Source organism: Malaclemys terrapin, chromosome 7 (genome assembly GCF_027887155.1).
Source record: "Malaclemys terrapin pileata isolate rMalTer1 chromosome 7, rMalTer1.hap1, whole genome shotgun sequence".
Classification (NCBI taxonomy): Eukaryota; Metazoa; Chordata; order Testudines; family Emydidae; genus Malaclemys; species Malaclemys terrapin.
Genome location: NC_071511.1, coordinates 32163071 through 32177401, shown reverse-complemented (window position 1 = coordinate 32177401; position 14331 = coordinate 32163071). Strand labels below are relative to the sequence as shown.

The window sequence follows — 14331 nt, the reverse complement described above, 5'->3', positions numbered from 1 at the left end:
GACCTTGTAGTGAGTGCACCCAATGGAGATCAACGCTGTGATGATTGGCGGCGACGGGACCCAATGGGCGCTGGTCCGTGGGAAGCTGGTACCGGGCGGGGCTGAAGAGGCGGCTGGACTGCTGGTGATGGGGCTGTTGACTATTCTGAAGAAGATGCGACAGAAGGAGCGGGAGCTGCGGCTTCTTATGCTGTATCCTTTTGCAGGGGGAGAGGATGGGCGGTACCAAGTATCGCGTGATAAAGGGGCTTCTATCTTTTATATGCGGGAGCTGACGGCAGTACCAAGAATTGGGGGGGAGGGATGTATCCTGTGTGTCTGGGGTTTGGGCTGGACCAACAGTTCTGGGGGGTATCCTGTGGGTCTGGGCTGTACCGGGGTGCTGGGGGGAGGTGTATCCTGTGGGTCTCAGCTGTACCAACAGTTCTGGGGGGAGGGGGTGTATCCTGTGGGTTTGGGCTGTACCAAGGGGTTTGGGGGAAGGGATGTATCCTGTGGATATGGGATCTGGGCTCTACCAAGTGTCCTGGAGGAGTGCTATATTGTGGGGGTGAGGGGGACCAACTGTCCTGGGGGGCTGTATCCAGTGAATAGAGGGGTAAATAGGGTTGCACCAAGCGCTGTGAGTGGCTGATGGAAGAGGAAGGGGCTGCGCTGGTCCCAACTGGGAGTTTCCTTTTTATGGGCTGATCCACCATCCAGCTGTGACACCAACATCTCCCCCCCCACACACACACACACACACTCTCTCTCTCATGTGGCTTTCCATGTTCTGAGCTGCCATCTCCTTGACCTGCCTCCCACAGTGGCCTAGACAATGCTGGCAAAACCACCATCCTGAAGAAGTTCAACGGGGAGGATATCGACACCATCTCGCCCACACTGGGCTTCAACATCAAAACCCTGGAGCACCGGGGGTGAGCGCCCAGCGGAGTGTCTGATCTATCCACAGGCCCCAAAACCTGCCCAGCCCATACATCCCCTGGAGAGGATTGTCCCTCCAAAGTCTGATTTCCCCCCCCCCCCCCACCGCGCCCCAGGGCAGGATTATCCACCCCTCCCCACGCTGCAAATCCTCAGCCTCTGCTCAGCCCTGGTTTCAAACCCCCTTAGCCATAGGTGGTAGCTCTGTGGGAAAGGTTTCTTGGGGTTTCAGTGGCTCACAAATTGAATATCATGGTCTAGGTTTGCTTGGTCCTGCCACAGTTCAGTGGAATGGACTTGATGACTTCTCAAGGTCTTTTCCAGCCCTATATTTCTGTGATTCTATAGTGTGCCCTTGGAGAGCTGATTCCCCTGCCTAATAGATCTCAGTAACCCTGATTCTTTACTCCAAGTTCTGTACAGATCCCTCACCTCATTCCCCTAACAGTTCCTGCTCCCCCTTGAGCTTAACCCCCTTCAGATCATGGGGGTGGTTCTTCCGCCCTCCCAGGTGTCACTTAGCCAAAGCAAGATGAGGCTTTATTGACAGATCCCCTGCCCCCCACCCTCAGCTCAGCGCCTTGCTCACTTTCTGTCACTCTTAAGGGATTTGGAGCCAAGAAGGTTTGGTCTCCCTAGAGCCAGATGCAGTGGGATCATCCCCTCCTTGCTCCAGGATGCCTGTTTCCCAGTGCATGCTGGGATCTTGCCTGACTGCCCCTTTACCTCCACACTCTGTGTCTTTTTATACTGCTCAGGTTCAAGCTGAACATTTGGGACGTGGGCGGACAGACATCCCTGCGCTCCTACTGGCGCAACTACTTTGAGAGCACGGATGGTCTCATCTGGGTGGTGGACAGCGCTGACCAGCAGCGCCTGCAGGTCTGCAAACAGGAGTTGCAGAGCCTCCTGGTGGAAGAGGTGTGAACTTCATCTATCTGGGGGGCAGGGAGGGTCTATATCGGGGGTGGGGGGGGAGCTGTACCAATTCTTTTGGAGGGTGGGGGGGCTGTGTATCCTGTATTCTGCCAGGAAAAGTGATATGTATGGGATGGGTTGTATCAAATGTCTTGAGAGAGGCAGTGTATCTTTTGGACATGGGGGAGTGGGCTGTATACTGTGAGTAGGTGGGACAACTTCTGGCTGAACTAGGCTGGAGGTAGCTGGAATTTGGGTTGGGATCCCTGAGGGGCCTAGTTTGGTGTTGACCTGCTGGAGGCAGCACCTGCCTCTGCTGCAGAGAGGACCCCAACCCCCTTGCTGCCAGGTCCCCCAGGACTGAGAAACAGACCCCTGTCTGGGACAGAGGAGGAGGAGGTAGGCCTGGCTGGGTGGGAGGGTGCTTGAAGGGCTAATGGGCATGGGGGACCAAGACAACAGGGTCATGCAACTCACCTTGTGCTTCATTCCCCACAGCGCCTGGCCGGAGCTACCCTGCTCATCTTCGCCAACAAACAGGACCTGCCGGGAGCACTGTCCTCCAATGCCATCCGGGAGGTGAGAACCACTGGCCTGAAGCAAACCAGGGATATTGACTGAGGGGAGTGGGGTCTGTTGGTTGGAGGACGGGGGGCAGGGACTGGGAGTCAGCTCTTCTGTTCCCAGCTCTGGAAGGGGATGGGAGTAGAAGATTTACACCAGATGAATGGCAGCCAGGACTCCTGACTTGTCTCCAGTTTATCACTGACTCACTGTATGATCTTTCCCCTCTCTGTACCTCAGTTTTACCAGGTTGAGAGTAAGGGGCTAATCCTTCCCTCCCCAGGGCAGGGACAGGAGGGTGTGCTAGTGCTGGGAGATGTGGGCTGAGGACAGGTTTGGTCTTAGCACACTCAGGTAACTCAGCATCGTCTTCCCTTCCCTTCAGGCCTTGGAACTAGACAGCATCAAAAGCCACCATTGGTGCATCCAGGCCTGTAGTGCCTTCACTGGGGAGAACCTGCTGACAGGGATCGACTGGCTCCTGGATGATATTTCCAGCCGGATCTTCACCGCGGACTGACCATGCCCCTGACATGGCCCCCTCCTTTGTGGGGGGCTGCAGGAGTGGGGCTGCATCCAAGCTTTGAACAGAGTTCCCAGGACCATGTGGCTGTTGTTTCCATGGACCCTCCCATCATGCTTTCCTCCAACAGTCAGTTACCGGGACAGCAACTCCCCTTGGATTCAGCCTAGATCCCAGCTGCCCCCTGGAATGACGCATGGCTTAGTGCCCCTGGCCCAGGTCTCGTGCATGCGTTTCAGGGTTTGAGCCTCTAATGCTGGCAATCAATTGGACCCAAATGATGGGGGAAGCTGGGGAAGCAGAGGGACCAGGTCATTTATAGTCACGGGGGTGGGGGCTGAGGCCCCATCACTGGAGCATAAGGCCTGTTGAACTGTGTGTATGAGTGGGACTGGTAGAGAGGAAGGCCCCCCCCACCCCCAAAAAAAAAAAAAAAACGCCAATCAAACAACCCCACCTCTGTATCAAACATTCACTCACATTTTTCATCTCCTGTGCTAATAAAATCAGTGGCCTATGTTCCTGGCTGTGCCTGGATTCCTTGACCCTGCGTGGATTTGCCTTGTGGTTTTGGCTTATTGTGCCAGCTTCCCCTGAGAGATGGACTACCCCTAGGGTGGCTCTAGATGCCCAGTTACAGTATCTGTTTCTCACATGGGCTTAGTGATGCCCGTATATTTTTTTCCTGTCTCAGCTGAGTTGCAGATGGGGGCAGGGACACTCAAGAGGCTGGGAAGGGTGGTGTTCTGCAAGGATTTCCCTCACCCTCCCACTCTATCCTGAACCTGCTGTGGTTTTAAGCAGAGAGAGATTCACTTCCTGTTCTTAACTGTTACTATGAGCTATTAAACAGCCCCCTCTGTCCCAGTCAGTGGTGGCTGCATCTCAGAGCCAAGCAAGGGATCATTGAGTAAAAAGTCCCTGCTCCCCACCTCAGAGGGGGCTACATCTCAACACTGGGTGAGGGATCCCTGTAGAAACAGCTCTTGTGCCCCACTCCAGAGGCAGATGCATTTTAGTGATTGAGAAAGTTAATCTCTGTCAAATACAGTTTAATAATTCACCTCTCCAGTGCATTTAATCTCAATTTGCTCTGCAAACTCTCCATTCACCCTCATTGTGCTGCAGCAACCTCTGGGATGGAGAAGGGATAGCAGAGCCATGAGAGGTGCTGTTTTGGCCAAGATCCCTGAGGCAGTGGGAACCCCTGGGCTGCTGCAGACATGCCCTCTGGTCAGCTGTGTCCATACAGTGATGGCAAGACCTCGACTTTAAGGATGTACCTCAAAGATGCCCCCCAACGTTGAACTGCGAGGGCTGGAGCAGCCTGGCCGGGGTTGGAATGGGACATGGGGATTGAGGTTCCAGGAGCATCAGAATTTCAAACTTTATTCCTAGCTCTTTGCCCTGCTTGTAAAAGCCCATCAGCATTAGAAGGGTGACACCATTTTTCTCTCCATTCTCTATTTACCTCCCTTATCAAATAGCCTCCCCTGGCCCTGCCCCTTTACCTTCCACCTTCTATCGGATAACATTGGACCCTTTATACCTTACCCTGTAACCCAGTGGCTCTCAACCTTTCCAGACAACTTTGCCCCTTTTAGGAGTCTGATTTGTCTTGTGTACCCCAAGTTTCACTTCACTTAACTACTTGCCTACAAAATCAGACAAAAGTACAAGTGTCCCAGCACAGTTACTGAGAAATTGATCACTCTCATTTGTACCATATAATTCCAAAATAAATCAATTGGAATATAAATATTGTCGTTACATTTCAGTGTATACTATATAGAGCAGTATAAACAAGTCATTGTATGAAATTTTGGTTTGTGCTGACTTTGCTAGTGCTTTTTGTGTAGCCTGTTGTAAAACTAGGCAAATAACTAGATGAGTTGATGTACCTGGTGGAAGACCTTGGCATACTCCCAGGGCTATTCATACCCCTGGTTAAGAACCACTGCTGTAACCTGCTTCCTTTATCCCAGCTCTGTCCCAATTACCCCTTTGCCCCTGCCAGTTTTCCCCTCTGTACTCCTTTCCCCATTCCAAGCTCAACTCCCCGCTTACCCTGCCTCTAACATGTGGGCACATTCCAGAGGAGCCCTTGACTCTTCAGCTCGCCTGCAGCCTTGCTCTTTACACACGCTCCCTGGGCTGGGGCGGGGAAAGGAGGTCCAGCCCGTGTGCGTAGTAAATGTATGGGTGGGGAGGCGGCTACATTGCTTGCGCATGCGTAGTGGCTGTTCGACAAATCCACGCTCCCAGGCGGCAGTCGCTGCTGCTGGGGGGCTGGCTGCTGATGTGGGGGAGGGCGGGCTCAGGATTTAAAGGGGCCGCAGCCCCAATGGGAGGAGGGTGATGGCCTGCAGGGTGAAGGATGAGTACCAGCGGCATTACACGGTCACAGAGCCGAGGAGCCACCCCAAGGGCCACACCGAGTATAAAGTGACAGCCAAGGTGAGGGGCAGCTCCTGGGACCCTCCCCAGGGGGCTGCGCGTGGCTTCTTTAAGGCGAAGGGCCCTTCCTGCTGCACAGCAGGGGCTGCTGATACCCCCATGAGAGGGGGGGCACCTCGCTTGGCCTCCTTAAGGAGGTAGCACCACGGGGCGAGACTTGGCCCTGGTACTTTTCAGGGGGAAGGACACTGTACGTAGCCGCTTTAAGAGGTAGGGAGCTGCGTGTGGACCCCGGTGGGTCTCCGTTTTGGGGTGTCGTGGGTGTGGCCCCTTTAAGATGGAAGCTTCCTGCAGGGAGAGCCTTGTGTTTGTGGGTCCCGTGAGACCCGCACGTGGGACGTGGCTAGCACCTGCCACAGCTCGCCACGCCCCAGGCAGGGGTGGCAGGTTTGTATAATTTTTGGTGGTGCCCAGAAAAGGTCTAAGTCTTCCCTCCCCCGCCCCACCTTGTAAGCCAATATTTTTTTTTTAAATGTAAAAATGTGAGGGCTCTGGGGGTGGGGGCTCAGGGCTAGGGCAGAGGGTTGGGGTGTGGGGTGAGGGCTGTGGATGAGGGGTTCATGATGCAGGAGGGGGCTCAGGGCTGGGGCAGAGGGTTGGGGTGTGGGGTGAGGGCTGTGGATGAGGGGCTCATGATGCAGGAGGGGGCTCAGGGCTGGGGCAGAAGGTTGGGGTGCGGGGGGGAGAGGACTCTGCCTGGGGGTGCAGGCTCTGGGGTGGGGCAGGGTTGGGGATGAGTTTGGGGTGTGGGCTGCCCCAGGCTGGGGCCAGAGAGGAGGACTCCCCCCAGCACTCTCCCCACCTGCAGCAGTGAGCTCTGGGGGAGGGGCCCCCCTCTGCTCCCCCAGCAGCACACTCACCTCGCACTACTGTCACTGAACGTGCTCCTAGGGCTTCTCTCAGGTCCAGGAAGCCCCCTTGCCTCCCCTGTAGTGGGTGCTGGGGGGGCTGCCATCACATGTGTGCCTCCTCCCCTGTTGCTGCCCCTCGCTAGGGGTGGAGCTGCCCCTTGCCCAGTGTGGGGCAGGAGTGGTGACTGTGGGCGGGGGGCCTGTGCTGGTGGAGGGTCCCGCTGGAAAAGGGAAGGGTCTGAGGCAGAAGGGCAGGGTCAGCCTGCCCTGGCACTATTGGATGGGGGGCGTTAGGACTCTGCGGCCACAGTTGATGCCAGGAGCCAGCAGAGCAGAGGCAGCGGGGAGCTGCAGGAGAGAGACCCAGCCCCAAACATTGCTGGAGCCAGGGCACCACGGGCCCATATAACTTGCCGCCCCTGGTCCCCTGCCATAAGCCCTAGGCACTGCAGATGTCGTAGGTCAAAGACATGTCCCACATTGCCCATGCCCCAGGGATGTCCCAGGTTAAAGGTACCTCCCATGCCCTGGGGATGTCCCAGAGGGGTGACCCCTGACACACCACACCCCATGGCTGTCACATTTCCCACATCCTAGGCTGATGTGCCCCTAGGCTGCTGGTCCCTTCATTAGCCCTGAACCTCCCCATCTCCACCTCCCGGCTCGGAAGTTACTGACTCCTTGTCTCTTCCCTCCATAGTTTGTTTCGAAGAAGAACCCAGAGGATGTCAAGCAGGTGACTCTTTTTAAACCCATCTGCTCGTGCAGGGGAGGGGTGCGAAGAAAGGGTGGGAAGGAATCCATATCCATCTGTCCGTATTCTCAGAGAGGGAGCAAAGAATTTGGGGCGGGGGGGGAGTGTCTCCACTCCAGGCTTGCCCACATGCACGGCTGCTCAGCAATGATGGGCAAAGTCCCAAAATTTGAGGTCTGGTGGAGCTGAGTTTTGGGGACGGTTTTGTCTTGGGGCTTTGAGTCCTATGGCAAAGGTTGCGGGTTAGGGGCAGAGTGACCAAGGTCTGGGGGTAAAAAGCAGGGGGACAGAAATCCAGGAGTTTGACATCAAAGTTCAGCCTGGAAGGAGCTGGGCCCATAGATTTGTATTTGAGGGTTTGAGTTGAAGGGTTGCAGTTTTGGGAATAAGGGAAGGGTCCCTGGGACTGTGGGAGCTGCGGGGTTAGTACACATCTGTGGCTAGTTAACTGGGGCACCTGGGGGGCTTGTGTCCTTCAGATCACGGTCTGGAAACGGTACAGTGACTTCAAGAAGCTGCATGGGGACCTGTCCTACATCCACCGCAACCTCTTCCGGCGCATGGAGGAGTTCCCCACCTTCCCCAAAGCCCAGGTCTTTGGTAAGGGGTTGGGTGGGGGAAGGGGAAACAGCCCCTGGAGCCTGATTCATCTGGGTTGCCCCCAGAGCAGTGGCAGAGAGAACTCCCCCCACACATACAGACGCACTCCGCTCCCCCCATCCCTCCACCTTTTCCCCCCGCACAGCTCCCTCTCCCATGCCCAGCTCCCCCCATCCCCACAGCACAACCCCCTAATCCTCCCACACAGCTTCTTCCTTCCCACAGTGCTCCACAACAGGGGCACACAGTGGACCATACCATGTGAAGTGAATTGAGGTGGGATGCCCACCAGACAGTGGCAGGGGTGGGTGGGCTAGAATGTACCACAGGGCTTAGAGGTGAAGTGGATGGTCTGTCTAGGGAGGGGGTTGTGCTGGAGGATCTATCCTAATAGCTCTGTCTTGCAGGCCGCTTTGAGCCCGAGGTGATCGAGGAACGCAGGAAAGCGGCTGAGGCCATGCTGAAGTTCACGGTGCATATTCCTGCCCTGAACAACAGCCCCCAGCTCAAGGAGTTTTTCAGGGTACGTGGGGTAGGGCTGGGCTGGGCTGAGGGACCCCGGGGTGGTCAGTCCATTGCTGATGCATCAGGCTGCTCACACACATGGCAGTACCAACGGCCCACGCAGTTGCTCTACACCTCCCTTGAAAAGCTTGGGCTGAGGAGAGTCTCCCCATCCCAGTGTACAGCAGAGACTCCTCTGAAAGATGATAGTCAGGACTGATTGGGTCTAGTGGGTTAGAACAGTGGGAGCTGGGAGTCAGGATTCCCAGGTTCTATTCCCAGCTCTGGGAGGGATGTGGGGTCTAGTGGGTTATGGGGGGAGCTGGTATCTGGACGCCTGGGTTCCCTTCCCAGTTCTGCCACTGACCTGCTATGTGGTTCTGGGCAGGTCACTTCCCCCATTTGTGCCCATCTTCCCCACTGTGCATGTCAAAACATGTCTGCTGCCAGTGGAGAAGCGCAAAGCTAATACCCCATCCCTGCCCCCATGGCCACACTAGCACCCCAGTCCCCAGCTCCTCCTTTACCATGCTGCTTCCTTCCTCCAGGGAGGGGAGGTAAAGAGGCCCCTGGAGGCCTGTGACCTACGCATTCTGCCGCCCCCTCTGATCCCAGTACCACAGGAGGGCACAGATGCCGGGGACGATGCTCAGGGATCTGTGGCAGAGCTGGGACTGCAGAGCCTGGAGCCTGAGCGGGAGCTGGAGCCGCACCCACACCGAAGGGAGCAGGCGGAACTGCAGAGCCCAGTGCCCCTGGGAGCTGTGGGGGTAGCGGGGGAGGAGCATAACGGGGGAGAGGAGACAGGTACAAGATTCCTGCTATTGATTTTGTGGGTTACAGCAGGGCGACCGGGAGTCAAGATTCTTGGGTTCTATCCCCAGCTCTGGGAGGGGGAGTCTGACTGAGTGACAAGAGCTGGGTTTTCTGGGTTCAGTTCCATGCCCTGCCACAGACTCCCAGTGTGACCTTGGACAAATTGCTTCCCCTGTCTGTGCTGCTCTTCCTCAGTCTACAAAATGGGGATAATTGTACTGACCAGCCTCTCAGCAGGGCTGCGAAGCGTTAATTAATTGCTATGGGCAAACCCTTTGACTTCCTCAGAGGAAAGGCACAAAAGAGAGGCAAAAATATTATTGCGCCGTTAAATGTTGTGGTGTTGATCTGTGACGTTCAGGAACCTTTTCCCCATTTTTATCATTTAAACCTGACCCTGGCTACCCAAACAGACCAACCTTGTGCTTACAGCAGGGGGAGCAGGAAGGGAAATTTGCCAGCTGAGTTTCAGAGCAGAGATTTGAGCAACTCTTATTTATATTGTGGGAGCACGAAGGGATCCCATTATGGGGTGCACCTTAGCAGGAGTATTAAGGTTGTACCTGGAGGACCCCTCTGTATTAGGTGTCCACATTATCACTGGTATTGCGGTGGCACCTACAGGCCCCAGCTGAGCTCAGGGCTCATTGTGTTACATGGTCTCAGTCCAGAAAAGCTCACACTCTAAATAGACAAAGGGTGGGAAACAGAGGCACAGAGAGGTGAAGGGACTTGTCAAAGGTCACCCAGCAGGTCGGTGGCAGAGCTGGGAATAGCACCCAGAAGTCCTGAGGCCCAGCCTTGTATCCTAGCTATTGGACCATGCTGCATCTCAGTATATGTGAAATTGACCAGCCCGGTGATCAGCTCTCTAAAGTGGCATCGCTAAGAGCCACTCCCTAGTAGGGAGGATTGGAGGCTGCGATTGGGAATTAGGTCCCCAACTCCCAGAGGATTTTGACATTTAACACCTTTTACAAATCCCAGCCATGATCTCCATGAAGGACGTTGCCCTTGCCAAGGGTTTGGTTTCCAAAGGCACTGACTGACTGTGGCTCTGATTGGGGCAGCAGGCGCTTCAGAATCCCAGGCCTCCCTTTCTCTGCAGGCTGGGGAGCAGGATTAGGGGACAATGCACCATGAGCACATGACATTCAGCTGATTCAGGGGGAGACGGGATGATGCATCATGTGGTTTGTAGGTGGGGGAATGAGGGAGGATTCTGCTGCTACAGCAGGCGAGTCAGGAGTCGAGAAACAAAGAGCTGTAGTCACTGCCCAGCACCAGGGAGGGACTGGACAAGAGGCAGCTCAGGGGCCTGAGCCTATAATGAAAGGCCTCACTTTCAGCGTTCGCCAGTGAAGATTGTCAGATCCCAGGCTCTATCCTGCCTCCGGCAGAGGCTCTTCAGCTGGCCCAGCCTAGATGCACTTAGCAGCACTAATCATATGATGGTGGTACCTAGAGGCTCCTAGAGGTGCTGTATTACACCATAGAGTACAGTATGCACAGGCCCTGACCAAGATTGGGATCCCTCTATGAGGTACACAGTAGTAGTAAAATAGCATCTAGAGACCTCAGCTGTGATCTGCGCCCCATTACGGGTGTGCATTATTAGTAATATTACGGTAACATCTACAGGCCCCATCCAATATTGGGGGCCTTATTGTAGTGTGTGCAGTAGTAGTAGTATGGTCACAGCCAGATGCCCCAGCTGAGATCAGGGCCTCATTATGGTGTGTATTATTAGTAGCATTACAGTAGCACCTAGAAACCAGCTGAGATTTGCACCCCGTTATAGCATGCACATTATTAGTAGTAATAGCGTAGTGCCCACAGGCCCCATTATGGTGTGTGCTTTATTATTAATCATACAGTAGCATCTAGAGGCTGCAAATGCACCCATTTTGGTGGGTGCATTAGTAGTAGTATTACATTAGCGCCTACAAACCCAGCGAGAGTCCGTCTCTGCCCCAAAGAGCTCACAGACAAACAGTGACTCTCCCGGTTGTATAAATGGGGAAACTAAGGCCTTGAGCGCCAGACCCTCAGCTGATAGTGGGGCTGCTCCCTGGGCAGGTAGGCAGGCTGGCTCCTCAGGGTGGGGTTCAGTTCAGACACCCACACTTTCTCCTGTGCTTTGTGCCTGGCTCACAGGGGACCCTGCACTGGCTGCTAAATCCGAGGAGGATCTGGATCTGCTCTTTGCCTCGGTGGGGGAGGAGAAGGAGAGCGGGTCACCTCTCCACGGCCCCCTGTCTAACCAGGACCTGGCCCTCTTTGACCCCTTCATCAAGGAAGGTAGGAGGGGGTTAGATGGGTCTGGGTCATCTCTAGGGGACGCCAGCTCTGATCCAGTCCCAGCGTGGGAGCACTGGCTGGCTCAGGGGAGTGGGAGATGGAGGCTTTCTCCTCTAAGAGCTGGGCAGGCTCAGGCCATTTGGAGGGTGCAGGGGTGGGAATCTTGCCTGGTGCTCCCCATAGTGGGAGAGGGGAATGGAGGGTTTCAGTCTCATGAAGCCGGCATGGGGTCCCTGCTCCCTTCTACCGTGCCTCCCCCACACACACATACACTTTGTGCTTTCAGAGCAATTCTCAGCCAGCCCTTCCCAGGGGGCCATGTTGGCTGTGGGATCAGAGCTGCTCCCCGGCCAGGACATTGAGCTAGCAGCTGATGCCCTGTGGGACCTGCAGATCTCTCAGCCTGCGGAGCAGGAGGCAATACAGGGACTGGACCCAGGAGGGTACCTGGCAGTGGCCACTGAGGAGATCACACTGGCCTTGAAGAGAGAAGCAGCCAAAGACTACGCAGGGGCCCTCTGTGGCTACCGCAATGGGGTGGACATCCTGCTGAAGGGGGTGCAAGGTACTTGGAGGGGTGGGGGAACCTCTTGGTCTGACCTCATTGATTAAACCGGTACCCTCCATAGCATAGAGGGGAAAGTGAGGCACAGAGAAGGTTAGTGACGTCCCCCACAAGGCATGGCATGAAGTCTGCAGCACAGCCAGAGCAGAATGCAGGAGTCCTGGCCCTCAGCCCCCTGTTTTAACCACTGGACTTCACTCCCATCCCAGAGCTTGGCATCGAACCCAGGAGTCCTGACTCCCAGCTCTCTCCCCTACTCTCCCAGTGATGTTTGTGTGTCATGGCAGCTGTTAGCCCCCTGCCCATTAGTGTCTGCGTTCCGAACCCTCCCTCCCGTCAGCGGTGTCTTACCTCTATTGATTTTTTTTTTTTTTTCCCCTCCCCATAGAGCGGAGTCACAGGCCTTGATTCCATCAGGCTGCACTTGGCCCCCTCTCTAAAGGTGTGTGTGTCCCCTAAATCACCCTAAGCAGGGACTTGGGGCAGCTCTCACAAGCTGCAGTGGAACAACCCTCCCCATGTCACAGCCAACCCGCTCGCTTGCAGGGATGTGAGAGGGGATTGGCCTGGGCCAGCGCTGTTATTACCAGAGCATTGCACCCTTCATGGCATACTGTATAGCCAGTAGCCCCTCCCCATTGCTGGCTAGCCCCTCATTTGCCCCCACTGTGTCCAGCCCCCTGCCCAGACAGGGCCTTTGACCATTACCACCCCTCCTCCCCCAGCTGGACTCCTCACCTCGATCCTCCATTAGCACATAAGAAGTTGGATAACACAGAGCTTGGCCTGCATGAGCAGTGAAGTGTATGGCCCTCTGGTGAGCTGCTGCCTGTGATGTGTGTAGGTGGCAGCAGAGGGCACCAGAGAGCCTCTGCCTGCCACACCAAGTGGACCGCTTTCTAGTGAAAATCAGGGTTTGCTTGTCCCCAGTTCAGCAGGGTGCTGGTGCCTTGACCGTTCCCAGCGATTCTGGGAAGTGGTCAGTTTTCATAAGTTCCCACATTCCAGCCAGACAAAGAGAGGCCCCGAAGTTCAGCGTGGTCCTCCCTTCTCCTGACCCGTAACCACTAATGAGGCTGCATCTGGTCACCCCAGTCCTGGAGCAGGACCCCAGTGTGCTAGGTATTGCACAACCACGGAACAGGCAGTCCCTACCCCAAAGAGCTCCCCAGCTGCAGCTGGGTGTTGCCAATGAGCCAGCCACCCTCAGCCTGCTGTCAGGCGGGAGGAAGATCCAATATTAAGGTTACCCAGGGTGTGAGATTGATCCTGTCCCTTTGCCAGGGCTGCCACTTCCTCTTTGGCTTAAGCACAGATTTTGCTGTGGCTTTTTGGCCATCTTTTCCCTTCCCTGATCCTTGAGGGTCTTTTGTTTCTCCAGGCGGTTGCAAATTAACTCAGGCTACCTAACAGCAGTGTGGATCCTCCCACATTTAGTCTGGGCTGTTGTGGCCAAACAGTTTGGCGTAAAGAACAAACCCACAGCTGCTTTCTCGAGATGTCACTGAGTTTGGAGGTCTGAGTCTTGGTCCTGAAATCCCTGGTCCTCAGCCCAGACATGCACCAGTCCTTTGGGACCAGCTGGCAGCATGCTGAGACAATGTCTCCTGGCCACCGTTCTCCAAGAGCAGGTCTTCCCTGCGGAGTTAACTCTGTGATTGCATGCGAATTGTTAGCCTCACCTCAGTTGATGTGTCTGCCTCGCTCTTGGGAGGTGCTAAGATTTCAGGGAGGCATCCTATAGTCCTTATTACCACAGCAAGCTGAGTGGCTGTGATCCTTTTCTAGTGAATTGGGGGAGAACCTGTCTGTCCTTTACAGGCACCTGGAGGAATTGGGGGAAAGGCACTGAAGGATTAGCTGCCCTCAAGCAGCACTAGCAGTCACCCTGCCCTGTTGTGCTAGCAGCTGGAGAGACAAGGCCTCAGTGTCATACGTTTCACTGCAGGGAGGAGTTGGCTAGCACCATAGCTCAGTGCAGGGAGCCAGCTCATTGCTTACAGTCATGGGCACATCTGTTCATTTCTCCTCTCCCTGCCCAGGAGACCCCGATCCTGCCCGCCGGGAAGCAGTGAAGAAGAAGACAGCCGAGTATCTACATCGGGCCGAAGAGCTGGTCCAGCTGACCCATCTCCAGCCATGAGCCAGGATCTAAGTCCCCTCCCTGCCCCCAGGGCATGGGGCTGAGTTGAGCTCTGAACCCCAAACTGCCTTTCCAAAGGGATCTAGGGCCAACACATTCACATACCAGTGACTTAGCTAAAGCCTTTCCCTCATGTCCTCACTGGGCTCAGAAGCAGGACTACAGGCCCCGGCTAGAAACACACCACTCACAGCGCCTCCATGGTTTGCTTTAACACAGGGCTGTATGGTGAAGGGGGGAAATCTCTCTGCACTACTAAAGATGTTTGTGTCTATAGCACCTCTTCAGACAGTGGGTGATTCTTCTTCTGGCCCTTTGGCTTGTGCTTTGAATAGTCATCAGTCAGGAAGCTTCAGGTCTTTGCAAAGGTGAATGAGCCCTGGAGCCCCCACACCCAAAGAGGGAGAGGTC

General features: G+C 55.4%; 2 protein-coding genes across 5 annotated transcripts; both read left to right on the top strand.

Annotated features, from left to right (window-relative positions):
• The first annotated feature begins 6 nt into the window (after positions 1-6).
• ARL2 (ADP ribosylation factor like GTPase 2) lies at positions 7-3448 on the top strand. Its single transcript, XM_054034248.1, has 5 exons — positions 7-192; positions 807-917; positions 1683-1845; positions 2341-2421; positions 2792-3448. The coding sequence occupies exons 1-5, from the start codon at positions 23-25 to the stop codon at positions 2924-2926; spliced, it is 660 nt and encodes a 219-aa protein (XP_053890223.1). The 5' UTR covers positions 7-22; the 3' UTR covers positions 2927-3448.
• Positions 3449-5181: 1733 nt separating this feature from the next.
• On the top strand, positions 5182-14196 carry SNX15 (sorting nexin 15). Of its 4 annotated transcripts, XM_054035721.1 has the most exons (9): positions 5182-5386; positions 6938-6973; positions 7471-7591; positions 7999-8114; positions 8644-8902; positions 11069-11212; positions 11499-11777; positions 12166-12219; positions 13820-13907. In XM_054035721.1, the coding sequence occupies exons 1-8, from the start codon at positions 5288-5290 to the stop codon at positions 12183-12185; spliced, it is 1074 nt and encodes a 357-aa protein (XP_053891696.1). In that variant the 5' UTR covers positions 5182-5287; the 3' UTR covers positions 12186-12219; positions 13820-13907. The 4 variants fall into 4 exon arrangements, with proteins under 4 accessions (XP_053891696.1, XP_053891699.1, XP_053891695.1 ...); XM_054035720.1 differs by lacking the exon at positions 12166-12219 and having other exon boundaries at positions 5183-5386; positions 13820-14196; XM_054035723.1 differs by lacking the exon at positions 12166-12219 and having other exon boundaries at positions 5327-5386; positions 7471-7487; positions 13820-14196.
• Positions 14197-14331: the final 135 nt, after the last annotated feature.

Excerpts from the sequence above, each read along its gene's own strand:
- SNX15 (XM_054035720.1), top strand. The coding sequence starts at position 5,288 with ATGGCCTGCAGGGTGAAGGATGAGTACCAGCGGCATTACACGGTCACA. Across the intron at positions 11,213-11,498 it reads TGACCCCTTCATCAAGGAAG|AGCAATTCTCAGCCAGCCCT; the intron begins GTAGGAGGGGGT and ends TTGTGCTTTCAG. Across the intron at positions 11,778-13,819 it reads CCTGCTGAAGGGGGTGCAAG|GAGACCCCGATCCTGCCCGC; the intron begins GTACTTGGAGGG and ends CTCCCTGCCCAG.
- ARL2 (XM_054034248.1), top strand. The coding sequence starts at position 23 with ATGGAGATCAACGCTGTGATGATTGGCGGCGACGGGACCCAATGGGCG. Across the intron at positions 193-806 it reads GAGCTGCGGCTTCTTATGCT|TGGCCTAGACAATGCTGGCA; the intron begins GTATCCTTTTGC and ends TGCCTCCCACAG. Across the intron at positions 2,422-2,791 it reads CCTCCAATGCCATCCGGGAG|GCCTTGGAACTAGACAGCAT; the intron begins GTGAGAACCACT and ends CCTTCCCTTCAG.